The sequence below is a fragment of the Suncus etruscus genome, chromosome 13 (assembly GCF_024139225.1).
Source record: "Suncus etruscus isolate mSunEtr1 chromosome 13, mSunEtr1.pri.cur, whole genome shotgun sequence".
NCBI lineage: Eukaryota > Metazoa > Chordata > Mammalia > Eulipotyphla > Soricidae > Suncus > Suncus etruscus.
The window spans coordinates 23,686,566-23,704,877 of NC_064860.1; the positions used below are offsets into that span (position 1 = coordinate 23,686,566).

The 18,312-nt window shown below is 40.7% G+C and overlaps 1 protein-coding gene across 1 annotated transcript in view; it reads left to right on the top strand.

Moving 5' to 3' along the window:
• The window catches only part of SLC9A9 (solute carrier family 9 member A9), a 564,963-nt gene that overhangs the window by 263,844 nt on the left and 282,807 nt on the right, over positions 1-18,312 (top strand). The window contains exon 9 of the mRNA XM_049785894.1: positions 1,209-1,297. Within this exon, the coding sequence (XP_049641851.1) occupies positions 1,209-1,297 (89 nt within the window). The remainder of the gene's footprint in view (positions 1-1,208; positions 1,298-18,312) is intronic.

Below are 18,312 nucleotides of genomic sequence, written 5' to 3' on the forward strand. Positions count from 1 at the left end.
AAAAATTCAAAGCATACTATTAAAAGGAAATAAGTCATATAAAATGCCAATTTTCTTGTGTTATATAAATAATGCAGCAATATGTCACCCAAAGATACCCCCCAAGAACCAGTATATAAATAGAAACATGTACTATCCATATTTAAAAATATGCTTGGCTCTTTAAAATTTTTATTGCAAGATCATTTGAAATGTCAGCATTCAGTCCACATATCTCTATACTCTTAAGAATCATCAGTGTTTAATTTATGAGTGTTTTTTATTGGGAAGATTTTGCTGCTTAAAATTCATTTCAATCCCCCTGATCTGAGTGGAAGAATACTTACATCTTATGTTTTTCTCAGCACCTACTTATACCCAATTTCCTATAATTAATCAAAAACCTTTCATTTAAAGGAGAAATCAGGTACCACTCTCACCCCTAATTCAAGCCTGTGCCAATAATACATAGCATTACTGATTCTCAAGCCAATAGCATAGAGAATTATAGAGTCCAGGAACAAAGAACTTATTGTTCGGTGTGTGTGTGTGTGTGTGTGTGTGTGTGTGTGTGTATGTGTGTGTGTGTGTGTGTGTGTGTGTGAGAGAGAGAGAGAGAGAGAGAGTGACAGAGAGAGAGAAAGTTTGTGTGCATGTGCATCTTTATCAAAGCCTAAAAGCTTTATCAAAGCGCCTTAGAGCTAACAACCTTCAGGAAGCGTGTCTTGCCTAAATCCTCAATCCCTACCAAGAGGCATAGAAACTAGCAAGGATGTCTTTCTCACTTCACAAGAGGGGCCTCGGTATGAATAGCCAATTTTTTTGTAGGTTCCCATGGCTGTGACTACTAAAATGGGAGATCTTGAACCTTTAAGGTCTAAATGGGAAGCAAACATGTATAGAACATACCCATATTCAGTATCAGGTACAACCAGTTCACTGCAATGGTCAACAGAAGCCCAAATTGAAGCTTAAATTTTTCTCCCGTATTTCCAAGTCGACTGATCATGAGTGCAGGGGATCATTTGTGCCCTACTCAGTGCTTTCCTGTAGGCCTGTTCTCAACAAACCCTTGGAGAAAGTCGGCAGTGAAGTTGCATCAATGTCAAGGTGGGGATGAATAAGTGGCCCTCTGCATTTTCAGGGCCACCTACCATCAGGCTTCACTCTACCTTCTGACTCTGATGGAAAAGGAAACTGGTTTTGACTGGTCTGTTTTTTAATTTCAGGCATAGTCGCTGTTCTTTTCTGTGGAGTCACACAGGCACACTATACCTACAACAACCTGTCGCTGGATTCCAAAATGAGGACTAAACAGGTAAAAGAACAACAACAACCAGAAAGGAAAAAAAAAAAAACCCTCATGTGGCTTGTCTCTCTTCTCGGTGTGTCAGTGGAGGAGCAATTCTGGCAGTGCTTGCGGGAAGAATTTCATTAGTGAAGGAAGAAAGTAAGCTTAAGGCTTCATTATGGGGTGGATATTTATAGATTTTTTTTTCTTCCTCCAGGATAACCATTAACAATTCTCTTGGTAAGCAAAAATATGGTCATAATAGACTCTCCCTCCTGAGAACTGTGGAATGTAGACTGTCAGTCTGCAAGATGAAAGGGCCACAGTGGGTAATAATTCTCAGCCACTTACATCTAAAAGCATTATAAAGCCTGTGAGATTGGGTAGTTACAGAAAAGAAAGGAAATGAGGTAGAAAAAGGAAGCCATGTTTGGGCCTTAATTGGATGCTTTTACTTCCAAGGAAACTCAACTGCCAGTTGTCTCCCATCTGCCCAGCACACAGTTGCTAGGCCAGGAGGCATGTATGGGAATGCAGAGACTCCTACCACAAATGATAACTGCATAGATACCCAAGCCCAGTGCTATACAGGGTACCAGGACTCCAAGGAGAGATGGGTTCCACACCCATCCTGCAGAGGCTAATTTTAGAACCATGGTTATGGCTGAGGATAGAGATGGAGGGAGGAACAATCCACTGGCCTCAGTACACTGAAACCCTGTAGCCAAACACACAGAGCTCATATCTTGCTTTCCCCTAAACTCACAGATGACATACCCTGCTTTCCCTTAATCCTATAAACACACAGTGCTCACACCCTACTTTTTTCTAAGCTGATTGGCTGAAGAACATTAGAAATATCCCACTATCACCTAAAATAAACTGAGTAATTTCCCCAAGTTGCTCCCAGATGGTTTGAATTCATATGTGCTCATTCTCTGCTGTCCTGCCCCATGCTAAGCCACCCAGTTGGGAAATTGGCCCAAACTTGATTTCCCTGGCATCTTCTACAAACCCCATTGGCATATCCTCACAGGCATTGGGCCCATTCATCCAGAGTGGGGTTGGAAAGAGGATAGGAAACTTCTAGTAGACAAACCCATCTGGTGCACTAAGATAGACTGATTTGGCAAAAATCTGTGACCTGGGACAGAGCAAGATGATGAAAGGACTTCCAGGGTACTGTGTCAGCCACTGTGTCCAAAGAGAGTGGTCGAAAAAGAGTGCTGATGTAAATAGGGCTGTGTGAGCTGCTGAGTGCAGCTTATAAAGGTCCTTCCATATCATCTGTTTACTCAACCTCCAAGGGTTATGGGCAACGTCCTCTATGGAATATATTAGGCCACATCTCATAGGCTACATGGCCAGCATCGTGTAGTCCCAGATTGGTTCTCTCCAGGGAATGGAGGGAGAAGCTGGTGATCTCTCAGCCTTAGGAGGTAGGCCCTTCTTTCAATCATTGTGTTTTTGACCCATGAACAACCTCCTCCTGGTCTTTGACTTCTTGCTCACCTGTGGTATGTGCATCCGTCTCTCACCTTCCCCTTCATATTGGACACTGGTAATGTTAGATCTGAGACCAGCTACCCCGTAAGTTCATGTCTTTATTATTGGGGACCTAAGCCTCACTGACAGAAGGCCTGTGTTCAAGTCTATGTCAGTAACTGAACTCCTTCACTCAAATCCTCACATTTTCAATGACTCGATTTCCAAGTAAGGTTATATCCTGAGGTACTAAGAAATAAGGCTTCACCACATAAGGGGATGAAGGAGTTATATTAGGGTCATCAGATTTTAGTTACTTCTGGCACAGGGGCCAGGTCAGTTGGATCAGTTATCTTCTGCTGTTGAAAAAACACACTCAAGCTGTCAATAGCCTCTTAACTCACTTTGAAGCATGGTTCAGTTTCTTTCAGCTGCATTGGGCTGAATGGCTCCACTAGTCTCTGCTAAGCTGATTCCTCCATGTCTACATTTTCTAGGCTTCAAGTATGGGGGCTGTTGAAAGCTATGTGTGTGTTACCTTCTGTTAGTAGAAGGACAACCCCACTGTACAGGCTCATTTCAATATTCAGCTTATTTTGTAAAATTCCTCCAGGCCATAGAAAGTTAAGTGACTGAGCTAAGGTCAGGACCCCTAGAGGTCTTTTGGTGAGAGAAGCTGTCAAGGCTATGGGCAGGTAGCGAGATACAAGGCTGTAATCTTCCTCACAAGACAAATGAGGCAGAGCAGCTCCCACAAAAAAAAAAAAACTGATGCCACTGGGGATGCCAGATTGGTCTTGGGTCAGTAGGAGAAGAAAAACTCAATCAATACCTAAGCATGGCCTGTCATTGACCAGGACTTACGTCCTCAGCTTAGGCGTATACCCAAACTCTCTCTCTCTCTCTCTCTCTCTCTCTCTCTCTCTCTCTCTCTCTCACACACACACACACACACACACACACACACACACACACATCTCTGTAAACTGGCTTCCTTTAAACTTTAAACTTCCTGTAAACTTTCCTTCCTATCTATGCTAGGACTCAGCGCTACCAGCTCTCTGACGTTTCTACAGTCTCCTTTCTCTCTGACTGACACAGAATCACAAGAGTCATTTGTAGCAATTGTAGGAACTCCAGTTTATAGTAATGAACAACAACAACAACAACAACAACAAAAATCAGGCACCAAATGCCTAAAAACCCTTAAACAGTCTTCAAAAAGACTTTGAATTCTGGATCCTACTGGTTTTTCTCTCAGGTGCAAGGGGAAATGTCTAGGGCCCTCTCTCTGTCCTTGGCTGTGTCTGTAGCATTGGTATTCTGGGAGGCCCAGCTCTGCTTAGGGACTTGCACTTTCAAGTCCTGATATCTCAAAACACAGCAGAACTTCAAAGGTAACTTACCTCCCAGCAGCAAGGGAAGACAGAGGCCAACGCCTGCTCCACAGCAGCCTCTATTCTTACTCCCGTGGCTTGACAATACACCCATGGTCCCAGAACTTTCCTCGAACAAATGTGGTTTCACAAATTCACATGTTCCCACCCAGGCAACCCAGGCAGTGGCTTTATTCTATCTTTGTTCCTACCTAGCTTCCTTCTTGGATGCCTAGTTCCAGGAAGTGGAGATTCTTTTTTTTTTTTTTAGTGGAAGACACACCTGGCAGTGCTCAGGGCTTAATCTTCACTTTGCTCAAAGATTACTCCTGGCAGGGCTCAAGAGACCATCTGCAGTGCTGGGGATGGAATTTAAGGCTAACTGAACCACTGTACTATCTTTCTGTTGAATAAAAAATATAAAATATGGGCCGGGCGGTGGCGCTAAAGGTAAGGTGCCTGCCTTGCCTGCGCTAACCTTGGACGGACCGCGGTTCGATCCCCCGGTGTCCCATATGGTCCCCCAAGCCAGGAGCAACTTCTGAGCACATAGCCAGGAGTAACCCCTGAGCGTTACTGGGTGTGGCCCAAAAACCAAAAAAAAAATATATAAAATATGAAGCATAAAGTCCACGTATAGAGTCAGGTCGCTCTAGGGACCATGATCCTAACCCCTCAGGTGGATGGGTCTGAAAATTCAGGATAACGGGGGAGAAACAATTCACAAGCGGTCAATTTTATCAGAGTCAGCTTGCTTTTATTCCACATGGCTTTTCCTGCCATGAGCTTCTCTGCCATCTGCTTTCTTTGCTAAGCTCTCCCTGGCCTGTGCTCCTAAACCTTGTCTTTTTTCTGTTCTTTTGCTGCTTCTCTTTCACTTCCCCCAGCCAGACTTTTTTTATTCTTTATTTAAAACAGTCTACCCCATCCCAGATGAGGGTGAGTCTGATCATTCAGGTGAGATTAACATCTCAAAAGAAAGTTTAGGTAAAGAGGCCTTGGTGGGAAGGGTTATATCCATTTAGTCCTATGTATCCTTACTTCTTTGCTTGACAACTGGGGGCAGGGGCTGAGGACTCTGCTGTGCTCAGGGTTTATTTCTGGCTCTGTGCTCAGGGATCAGTCATGGCGGTGCCCTGATGACTGTATGTGGTACTAGAGATAGGGTCAGCCACTGCAAGGAAAGTAAGTACCTTAACTCACTGTTTTAATTTTGGATTTTGGGCCACACTCGGCAGCACTCTTGCCTTAGGAATCACTCCTAGTGGTGCTTGAATCAAACTCTGGTTGGCCACGTACAATGTGAACTTTCTACCAGCTATACTGTCAATCTGACCCCTTTCCAGCCCCCTTGTTTTCTTTCAGAAAATAAATCAACTTCCTATTGCTTCTCCAAACATGAGTGGCTATGCATATACATGCATTCACATTCCTCACTTTGGAGTGTGAAGTCTGAGGTGCCACCTTGAAAGATTTATCTCTGGGCCCGGAGAGATAGCACAGCGGCGTTTGCCTTGCAAGCAGCCAATCCAGGACCAAAGGTGGTTGGTTCGAATCCCGGTGTCCCATATGGTCCCCCGTGCCTGCCAGGAGCTATTTCTGAGCAGACAGCCAGGAGTAACCCTGCTGTAAGCACTGCCGGGTGTGGCCCAAAAACAAAACAAAACAAAACAAAACAAAACAAAAAAAAAAAGAAAGAAAGATTTAGCTCTTCAGTTACCTTGACAGATCTCAGACTCTTGGCTGCATCTGCTCCAGACCAACAAGGAGCTTTTAAATTCCAGGGGGTGCTGAGAAGATAGCCTAAGAAGCTAGATTCAGAGAGACAGCTTAAAAAGCCTCTGCTTTGCATACATAAGCTTCAAGTTTGACCCCAAACATCAAGTTCCATGTGGGAAAGCAGTTACATCTTGTACAGAAATGTAAGGGCAGACACTGTGAGCTTGGGTCTTCATGCAGCTGGTTCACCCCAGAAATGGGACAGGTTTGGAGCAGATTTATAGGTTGTGGTCACAGAGCACATTGCTTCCACCACCACCACCACTACCCACCATCTTCTCTGCACTGTCACTAGGAAAGGAACTATTAGTCCTGCTCTGCCCTGCTCTGCTTAATGGGACCTAGAATCTGTGGTTAGTAAAATCTGGGGAAAATACTTAGAAACCAACACTAGGCTCTAACAGCCAAAGATGACATGATTTATGGACTCTTTATTTCTGCCATGTGTCTACATATTCAGCATCTGGGTATAAAGACTCTTGAGGACCACCATGTAGCCTTTATAACATCAAGAATCATACAAGTAGCCTTTTTTGCTTTAAAGTATTATTTTGAAACTTCTCCATGATAAGCATGGAGATGTGCATGGATTGCTTTTCCCTCAAACAATGAGAGAGCATGCAATTGCCCCAGGAGCCTAACACAAAGCAGCATAATGGAGACACTGCTGTAGAGCCCTTTCAGACTGTTGAGATTTGGATAGCCAGGCCTCCTATAAGGAGGTCCAAGCATATGCAATAAACCTTGGTCCTGGACTCAAGTGCTTCTTATCTTTAGCATGTGCATATCCAGCTCTGCCTCTGGCCCTGAACATGAACTCTCTGCTAGGAGACTCCAAGTGAACTGCAACACAGAGCAGCCTGGGGGCATGAACCATCCTGCGTATACCTGTGAATCTGGTACCTCACTCACTCCTCAGCCTCTTCCTTCATCCTCCTACCTGCGGCAGGCCAAACTCTAGCACATTTCTACCAGCAGTCTTTGTCTTGCCTGAGGCTGAATTTGCAAAACCTTGTACTTCCATCCATGTGAGCTAGAAATTCTCCTTCCCTACTCTCAGTCCCAACCCAAAACTATTTCTAACAGATGTCCATGGGCAAATGATTTTTAATCTAAATGATTCACATTTTTTATGCATCACTGCAAATGAAATGCTTGTCTCATTTCCTTTCTTCTTGCCTTTTGAGACAACCTATATTGGTCTCACCAACCTCCTTCCTTCCTTCCTTCCTTCCTTCCTTCCTTCCATCCTTCCTTCCTTCCTTCCTCCCTCTCTCCCTACCTCCCTTCCTCCTTCCTTCCTTCCTTCCTTCCTTCCTTCCTTTTTTTCTTCCTTCCGGAAAAACTGTCCATACCTTGTGCAGGCCATTATTCAAGGTATGTATTACAAGAGTAAATTAGAAAAAGAATTTCTATTACAGAAAATTAGAGCAATCAAAATAAATATGGAAAGTGCTTGTAGTAAGTCACGAATTACCAATAAACCAGAGAAGAAACCTGGAGAATATAAATAGGATCAAGGTTTTCATCTTAGATGAGGCACTCCAAGAGGGGAAGATGAAACTTGAAAAAAAATATTGTTATTTGGGAGAGCTGAACATCTGATACAGATGTGACCTGTGGCTGCAGTGAACCAGGGGAGGGGTATGTGAGACATGGTATCTGAGCAATGGTAAGAGATGGGTGATGCAAAGTAATTATGGGAAGCTTTTACATACAATCATGGCAGAAGGAGATTTAAATTATAAAAGAAGGTTCACCATGTAAGTTGGGGATGACCACAAAATAACAGTTTGGGAGATTAATTGGTAAAAGGAGAGCTAGAAGCCAGTTAAGTGGCATGTTGGACATAGTGTAGAGTTCCAAAGAGTGATCTTGGCCAAAATTATTATTATGGAAATCATTAGCTAGTAATGATACTGAACACCTTGGATTTTCTTTTAAGTTTATAGTTCAAACTATTTTTATAATTATTAGCTAATAGTAAAATTGTGGGGCTTTGTATAATTTATCCAAAAAATTTCAATTATGGGAAGATTAATGAATGAATTCATATTTCACTATTTCCATTGGCCATTTATCTTATACCTATTTCTCTATTTGAGAATCAAACTATTTCAGTGCATTTTAATATTTTACTAAAAGACATACTGAGATGGACATAAAACTCTTCATGTACTTATTTTTGAAAAGCCAGATTCTCTGTGGCATTTGTGGACAATGACATCTTCACTGTAACATATTCTTTTTAGATGTTTATTTTATTCTGTGACCCTCCCAGTGATATTTTGAGAGTTTATCACTATTGACTGGAAAAGAAACTCTGTGATGTCAGAATTAAATGTATGATGGGGGTTGGGATAGAAACTGAAAATAATATGCTGTGCATGATGTTGTAAGAAAATTCAAGAAAAACATCTGGAATGTGGAGAGGCAGGAGCTATGAAGAGCATACTTGACAAGGAGTCCAGAAAGTTAAGATTTGATTCTATCTTTATGACTAATGAAGTCAAACAGCTTCAATTTTCTTGGCTGTATAATGGATGAGCAAACCCTATGAATTTTGTTGATTTTGCTGTAAATTAAATTTGGTGATTTGACCAAGAGCTCAAGAGAATGTATTATGCTTCCTTTTTTCCCCAGACTAAGGTTAGGCAGGGTCCTCTTTATTGTAGGCTAACTAGTTGCTAATAATAAAAGGAACCAGACTTTGCCATAAATCTGAGAACAAGTCATTGGGTTTACCATTGAAATAAACTTCCAATCAGACCCAAGTATGTGGCATATAACAGAGTGAAAAGTTCAGTGTATATAATAGAGTGAAAAGTTGTGAAGTCTGACCCTTTTTCCTGAGAAAATTGTGCGCTTTGGAGTAAATGGCTATACTGGTGTCTTTTAAAAGTGTCAGCATTCTTGGATTGGAGAGAACAGACTGCTGTGACCACTCTATGTGGGAATATGGCTCTTCAATTGAAGCATTCATTCAGTGTGGTCTGTGTGACTGCATGGCAGACACCAGGCTGGAAGCAAAGAGAAAAAAGCAAATGAAACATTGTTCTTACCCTCAGGAGCTCAGACACACATACACATGAGAAGTAACTCCACAAACCCCATGTGGTCCAGTGTTAGCACAGATCGAATCATAATGTGTCCTGAGAAGCAGAGGTCATGTTTGTTTTCTGAATGCTAGGGGTGTCTGGGAGGGAAATATGGTATGAGGTTTTTCCAGAGATGGATGTAAAGATTAGAAGAGTTCATCAGGCTGATGTCCTACAGGCAGTGAAAGTTAAAGAATAAATCAAAAGCTTCTTTTGAAAAAGGAAAAAGGTTTGACAAGTCCTAGAAACAAAGGAATACCACCCTGGCTGGTATTTAGGCAGCTGTCTCTTGGGGGAAGCTCGTCTAATTGAGGGACCAGAGAAGGGAACAGTGAGGGATGAGTTGAAAACCAAAAAAAGGAGTCAGATCTGACTCAACTTGCTAGTGTCTTGCTGCATTACTTTAACTGTGTCCTACAAGACTAGTAATTGCTTGAAGGCTTTTAAACAGAGACTCCGTAATAATCCTCTTCTGCCTTGCAGAAATTTCTGCCTTACATAAATTGCAGTGACATCTTCATAGAGAAAATGGCATCAATCCATGAGCCCCATGACAGGCTCTCTGCACCTTTTGATAAACTACTTACACATGCAAAAATACAATGGCTTCCATTTTTTTGTCCTGATTGACCTATGTAGCTATCTGAAAAGTTAGCATTTAGTTTCACCTTGAACTTGAGAGTTCGCTAAATTCTTGCTAAATTGCTAAATGAATGAATGAATGAATGATGATTATTTGCATTCCAAGAGAAAAAAAAACATAGAAGAAACTGTCTATGCTAATGCGTGGTTTTAATTCATTCTGATAGGATGCATTAATTTAAGTCAAATGAGTTTGATGCTTCAAGCAAATGTGTAGGGTAAACCTGAGATAGAGGAAAAAAGATCAAGTACAATTAATTCCATTACTTGTGTGAGTTTCCAGCAGTGTGCCAGTACCTTATTGATTTGCATTACATTGGTTTGTGATTATAGTTTTCGGCGATTTTTTTCTATCACTCTTAACAAAAGCAGGCACGTTCCATCCCAGTTACCTGTTCCAAAGGCACAGTGGAGAGATTGTGTCGTGGGCAACAATGCTTCCCCAGCTTTGAGAAGTAAGATCAAAGATATCTTCATAAAGCATAGAATTGCCTTGAAGAAAAAAAACTCTAATTACATTTCTTTTGTTAAGATTTCTCCCACTTTTCTCCTTCCCTTCAGTCAAAGTATCTTTAAAAATACCATTGTAGAAGGGTTGAATTTATAAATGATGGCAAAGTATTTAAATTTCTCCTTAGCTAAGCTGGTGATTCTTTTCAATGAAACTCATTATATTGTATAAAGGACATTTAGTAGTGCAGTTAATAAGTGTTCTCTTTTAAATGCTAATGAGTGGAGCTCCCACATCATGGCAAGAACATACTGCATTTTCTGGTGGCCAGAAAGAGTTATTGTCTGTGAGTCCCTTGTTAAGAAGCTTTTTACCACAGCCAGTCTGTGTTATCAGAGGGACCACAGAGACCATCTCCAGCACTGAGATAGAAGGGACTCCCTCTATTAGGACCTGGAGTCTTGGAAGAAATAAAGATGAAATAAAGACAAAACAAATGCTTTCCCTTGAAAATGTACCCTAAGATTTTGTTTCAGCTGGCAACAGTATCATAACTTTCTGCACTAAATCTCGATCACACTCTGTTCACATCTGTATCGCTGTATATTTATATATTTATCACTGTGTATTTTTATCACTATAAATCATTTTAGTGGAAGATTCGGAAGTGGGGCCTACCTGGCAGTGCTCAGGTATTACTTTTATCTCTGCCCTCAAGGATCACTCCTGGTGGGCTCCAGGATCATTTAGGTACAAGGGATAGAGCCCGAGTTGGCCATATGCAAGACAATTGCCCTACCTGCTTTACTATCAATCAGTCCCAAAGTGGGAAATTTTAAATTCTAAGATCCATAAAGTTTAGAGTTATAAACTTGCAAACCTAAGGTTTTTCTAGAGGCAAGTGAAGCTAAAGGAAATTTGATGACTGAGGATGAGAAAGGGAGGGAAGGGAGAGACCATTCTCCAAATTAGGGGGCAATCAATACCCCAGTATCTTTTTATATAAGCTAAATGTAACCAATTACCCAGACTGAGTAAACATACTATTACAGCAGTCTGTAATAGTTGCCAAGTTTGTGTAATAAATTACCTCCCAACTTGAGCATCTTAAAGTCACCAATTTTTATAATGTATATAGATTTTTCAGGAATCTGAGTCTGGGACCTCCCGAAAGGACTAAATTTGAAGAGAAGGACCAGATCTAGATGGTTGATGGCTGTGGGTACCACATCTCTTATTAATGAATTTGAGCTCACATTCTGATCCTTCCCTTTTTTTTTATTCTGCTTAGTAGAAACAAGTCAAGTTAGACTAGTGCACACTCTCAGTGGGAGGGAAATGAAGCAGTGCCACTCCAGGAGGAAGGGTGAAGAATTGTGAGCATATTCTCAGCCACTGTTGAGTCGTGTCAGGCTGGGGAGTAATGGGTCCTTACTGGTTCAAGTTAAATATTCAGATATTTCACTTTTCAGTCCAACTTTATGCTCCTAGTAAACTATCTCTCTCCACTCCAGATTGTCCAAAATTGTAATAACAACTGTCAAACACAAATTATGTCAGGCACTAAAAAATAGATGTGTCATATAAACTAGCCCAATTAATCATCATTGCCACATGCACAAGATAAATATATTCTTATTGTCTTCTGTTGCCAACCTTACAGACATAAACACACTGAGTTGTGAATCATAGCCTCTTCTGATTTTTAATGTTTTTCTATATGCATAATACCTTTCCTAGGTATATGTGTATATATGTGTGTGTGTGTGCTTTTCCTATGTAATCATATATATGTGCTTTCCTCCTCTTTTAAATACTTGAAACCATGTGTATCCACCTACTCATTTTTACAAATGACACTTACATTCATTTGTTGATTCTAAATCATTGATTCTTCAGCTTCATTTCCGGTTCCTATGATCACTGTCCTTCCTATCATTGTGCTGCCCTGCCCTACTCCTATTCCCCTTTTCCACTCTTTGTCCTTCTTCTCCACTCATCCCTATATCCACTTATCCCCTCTTCTCCAGTCCTTTCCCCATTGCCTAGCCCCTCCGTTCTTCTTCACTCTGTCCCCCTTTCACCCAGTCCCTTCTATACCCATGGCCCTTTTCACCCATCCCCCTTCTTCACCTTTTTCTCCTTCCCTCTGGTATAAGGAAATCAAGAGACCTTGTTCCTACAACTATCACTCCTCTTCTCTCTGCTCCCTTTAAATTCCTCCAGTTGGACCCAAGAGGGCCTGAGGGAGCTGAACCTAAATGTCTTTTCTTTTCTCCCCCAAAGTTGGTACATCTCATCTCATTTCTATCCCTTCACCCACTTATTATGAATTTGTATTTTGTCAAGGTTGGCTTTTATTTTCTTGAGCAACATTCCATGGCAGTGAGGAATAAAGAAATCTTATTGTTGAGGGTTCTATCTCAACTACCAAAGAGTTGATTCTGCATTCCTGTCACCTGCCAGGATTAAGCTAATTATTACCAGATAGACAGTATCTGGAAGGCCCAAATGAATTCATTTTTCACTTTCTTGCCAACAAGATTCCAATACCCTCACTTAATTTTTATCATTTTCTTCTTCCAAACTTTCAAGAAAGTATCCATACCTCATTCAACATGTTTGAGGGTTTATTTCCCCTCAGCTAATGGCTTTGTTTCCTTTACACTTTGTCTGGTCCTCACCTATTAGGGACATGCCTGCTTTTTATCTTGTGCAAATATTTGCTCTTGCTTTCCTCCACTTCTCATTCCTTTCACCTTTCGAAAATAAATATATAATTAATTTTTGGATGTCAACAAATAAATTTTATGGTCCAGGTCTATCCATGTATGACTCTGATACAATGCCTAATGGAAAAATGTATCTGAATAGGATTGAATAGATCAGCAGGCTTTGTTTCAGCTTTGATGGCATTCATGACATATGGCTGTTCATTATTACATTAAAATTTCTAAGGATGTAAGAGCATCACCCTCCTGAATAGCCTATTACAATTTTATCACCCTGCCTCTGAGGTGCAGGTATGCAGGGAGCTGATCTCAGAATGGTATTTGAGAATGATTAATGGAAATGACTGTAATTTTTCTATCATTTTAATTAAATTTTACTGATGCAGCAAGCAAAACATCAAGGCTTAATACGTATGTTAAGTATGTGTTTGTTAAAAAATGTTACCAGATTGAAGGATGCCATTTCTTTGATGGTCCTGAAAGATGCAGCAAATGAATTTAATAAAATGTTAAGTCTTTGCTCCATTCCTTCAAAATAGAAATTGAATTACTCCTAGAGAGATACATCTCAGAAACTTAAAGAATCCATTAGTGAGGAGATGATAGAGATCTCCAAATGAAGTTCTTAAGAGAAACATAATCAATGAGAAAGGAGTTTGGCTTTAGAGATGTTACCTAATGTGAAATCATGTGTTGTATTGAGAAATGCCCTAATTGAAGTTAGAGCAAACCCATCTGTTCTTGAAAGAGAAGGGAGCATCCCTTATAATAGCAGGAATCCTGGAAATAAACTATTTCTCATCTATTTTTTTCATTTTCCCTGGCTGTTAAAAATGATGTTTCAAAATGTCTTTTGCTTCTTTTTTGTACTGTACCTGAACCATTCAAGTCTAATGTTGAAGGACAAAGAACAAGAGTAAGAGGCTGAGCAAAAATGGAAGGGATTCTTTCATTGAGAACAAATGCCTGTCCTTCTTTTTGAGTCATTGGGATTAAATAGATTCAGGCAACTCTGCTATTCTCAGAAATCTATGAAAACATGGGTCTCAGATCTGGGAAAGGTGTTCTTTAGATTTTCTAGGCTCAGACAGTAAGCCTGTCTCCTCCTCTAGTTCGCTTTCCCTTCTGAAAATGCTACTCTGAGTATACTAGGAAGTCATCCAGAGTAGATGGTGTTGGAGCTGGTTAGAATGAGACAAATAGAGGTGCATTTCCAAGAAGATGACAAGGAGATGAGTTCCAGTTCTGACACAGCCAGCAGCTTTCTGGACAACGAATGTGGAATTCTGAATGCCATGAAGGGAGGTAACTATTATACAGTCAGATGCAAGTGCTTTCAAACAATCATCTGAAGGCTTGTGTGGTGATATTTGGATATTAGGACACTCTCCTCGCTCATTTCCATCATAAACGAATGACTGACATTACCTCCCCATGAAAAACACTACATAGAACTGACCCATGGTTTGGTTTTTGGCTTGCTTTCCCAGAAACCATGTTGGGATGGTATTCTATAGGAGTCTTTTGCATCATCCAAATATATGAGAAATGTAAGTAGTTCAAAACCATTTGAACGTCTAGAGAAAATTAGACTGATGTGAACTTGCCTGTTGCATGGTGTGGTTGCAACATTGCTAGAACCAAGATCCTCTGTCATCAGATCTCCTCTTTTCATAAGATAATAAAATTCTTGAAGCCTTTTCCCTATGTTAAATGCAGAAAACACCTATTTATTTCTTTTTTATATTTTATGACATTTATATTGAGATAACTGTATTTCAGAAAATAGGGCATGAAGTTTTGGTATATATATATACAATTAAATACTCTGCTGCTTTTAAAAGACAAAAATATCTTGTAATTTGCTGCAATATGGAGAAAATGCCCTCTTGGGGGGTGCTCCAAAATACAGGGGCATGAGCAATAATATAAGTACTAGGGTTCTTGCTTTCTTGAACCCAACTTTGATCACTAGCATCTCAAATGGCCCCCAGGAGTACCACCAAGAGTAATTTCTGAATACAGAGACAGGAGTAACTCCTGAGAGTCACTAGGTGTGGCCCCAAAACAAATAAAAAAAACCTAAAATCTTTATAATATATAAATCATCTCTCATAATATGTAGCCCTAGTCACTGATTTGTCAAAAGTTCATGTACCCCAAGGGAATGATTTTAAACTCTATGGTTATAGGCACATGACAGGTGGCCTTGGAGAGTGTCAGCAGTTGGAAGGATAGAGAGAACAAGGGTGCAGGCAGCATCTCCGGGGCAACAAAGTGGAGGAGGCCACCACCTAGACTCAAAGTCATTTGATACCCACCATGTACCATGCTCTTGAAAGCATCCAGATCAAGCCGTATCCAGTCTAGAACATGTCAGAATTTCTCAGGAACCTTAACAAATACTAGCAGCCCTAGGCCCCTGCCTAGGAGTTGAGGTTTTTTTAGTCCGTGGTGGAATTTCATGTGTTTTGGGTGTGGGGTGCTGGTTCTCCACCAGACTGTACCCTGGAAAGACCCGGCAGTTGGGAGCTCTCCTCCCCACCCATATCTGGTGCCACCCCAAGGATGCTGATTCATGAGCATAATGAACTGAGGGCACAGGGACATTTAGGTCCATCATGAATGCTACCTCAGGGGCTCCCAGAGATATTAAAGAGAAAAGGTAGCTTGGAAAGGGAGTTTCTGTTCTCTGTGAGGAGGTGCAGACTTCAGGCAGTCAGGTTGGGACATGAATCCATCCCAGACCAGTAGTTAGGCTTCCCATGGCTTTTGGTGGTCCCACTGCCCAAACCAACAAAATAGGTTCCATAGTGGTGGTGAGTATCAGGGTAAGCAGTGTAGGACTCCAACTAGAAAGTGTTAATTAGGAGCCTTGAAGATCATGTCTTCCATTTCTAACTTGGTAAAATTTCAGCATAAGACATGGTTACTGAGCAATACAGTGGCTGGTACATTTAGTTCTGAGGACATCTGGGAATTGGGCTCTTCATGGCAGCTATTTGCCTGAGCAGGGAACTGAGGCCCAGGGGAGGGCAGAGACTTACCTGGGATCACTCCATCAGAGACAGGGATCCCAAGCCCTGCTCTTCCCCAATTCTTTGTGCACTGAAGAAGCTTCCACAGTGTAACCCCATTTCCCAGTTTGTTCTCACAGACTAATAGGTTAGATTTCTGCAAACATATCTGAAAGTTGCTAAATGTAGAATCCCTATAAATTCATACTCTCTCTTTACCAACCTTGGCCTAGTGAGAGTTCTCAGAAGAAGAAATATTTTCTACTTTTTCTTTCCTGAAAATTATTTGGGGTGCCAATAAATATCATCAGTTCAAAGTCAATACTCGAGGCTGGAGAGGCTGAAATGAAATCTCTGATTGCCTCCGCTGAGCAGATGGTGTTTCGAGATGATAGGGATGTGGATGAGGGTAACTGCATCCGGTAGGGGTGCGGGAAAGCATATCAGGTTTTCTGCTTACCATCTCTGCTTCAGGCATGCTGGTCATTTTTGTGAATGGTGCAAAAGAAAAGCAGAATTCTGTAGAAGTATGTCAATAATAATTAAAATGTATATTCAAGTTATCATCTCTGCAAATAGTACATATGGTTATGTTGAAAACACAACAGATCATGTGTCTGGGCAGAGGGAAGTTGGAATCCCAGGTCTCACACATGCATGACATAGGTTACAACAGAGTCCAAATTTCAGATCTGGGCCCTTAATTTTAGATTCATTGAAATTCTGAAGAATTTTTATCTTGGAACTCATGTCATCCTGCCCACAGTATTCCTCCCCAATGAAGGTGCATTTGTATACAAAGACACAGTCCTTTGAAAGCTTATATTGTCACAAGGAACACAACTAGCTAGTTGGACATATAAAATCAAAGTCCTCTTTCCAAAAGCATATGATAATACTTAATTGTAGGCAAACCTCGTACTGTTTCAAAAAGCTACACTAAAATAAAGGATGTGTTTATCACGTCCCACGGGACATGCAAAATTACCATTGGTAGATGCAAATATACCACATAGAAATCTATCAAGTGATCAGTGACCAGCTAGAAACTTACTCTAAGTATCCTCTTTGAGTTTTTGGATCACACCTGGAGGTGATCAGGGCTACCTCCTGGTTCTTTGCTCAAAGATCACTCTTGGTGGTACTGGGAATTGAACTGTGATCCACCAGGTTCTATTCAATGCCTTAATCCCTCCCTGTACAGTCTCTCTGGTTTCTTGGTTTCTGTTTTGAATATGAATATTACTATTTTTAGTCACAATTTCACTATTGGATTTTATGATACAGGAAGTATTCCAGCTTCCACAACAGAGCAATAAAGAGTTTTCAGCTGCCTTTAAGACTTGTTCTAATCTGTATGTTCATCAACAGTTTAATCTTACATTTACTGTAATGTATATATGTATATATAATTTGCCTTCTCAGCGTGTTTAAGTGCTTTTTAGTGATTGACTCTTCCCTAAATGGTTTTCTTGATGATTGATGTTGATGATGATGTAAGTGATATGCTATAGGAGTCAGGGCTTCAGATGTGCTTTTATTTTTTTTAAGTTTCATTTTTATTGTACACTGAATATGCTGATGATCTATGCAATCAAAACTGCCTTATCTGTAATTTTTTAAAGTGAGCTAAACCTAAGAACTCTATTTGAAAAGAAACTACTTGATTTTAAATTACATCAGAAACTTTAGCTAAGCCTACAGAACTCAGAAAGAATTGTTTCTTTTAAGCTTTATTTTTAAGAAAGGGAAGGGCATTGGGCCATACCGAGAAGTTGTCAAGAACTATTATTGACTTTGTTCTCAGGGGACTTTATGTGACGCTGGAGGTCAAACCAGGTCTACTGCATGCTAGGCAAAAGCTGCATTAATGCACTATTTTCAGCCATTTAAGCTTTGCCTTTTTTTTCCACAAAGAAAAATGTTAGGAATACTATTAATTTTCCAGTGTCTTAAGTCATTGTTGCAATTCAAATCAGACCTCAGGAAGAACTTAAAACATTTACCCCCCAACCCCAATATTTTACTCACTTTAACTACTCCAAGTTATCCTCCAAACTTTTCAAAGCCCACAAGAGTGAGAATGCAAAAAAGGGCTTAGCCCTCCCCTGCTGGTATGTCAGATGAGAGATTCATGGATACAGGACTCTCACCTGCCTGATGCACTTCTGGAAGTAAACCCAAACTTTGTGTACCAAGAGACTAGGATATCTGAACATGCTGATATTTTCCATGAGACAGCAATATGCTTGCTAAGATATACCACAGTCTGTATCCCAACCATCATTTCTGGGCTTAGAGAGGAGCCATCCAAAGCTCTAGGGGATGTGTCCAGTGCAATGAGCTTCCATGAGGACCACTTCCATGCCATTAGGAACCCACTAAAAATGCCAGATGTCACAGCTGGTGGAAATTTTTTATGTCATATTTGACCTTTCAAATGTTGACCTTGGCTAGCAGAA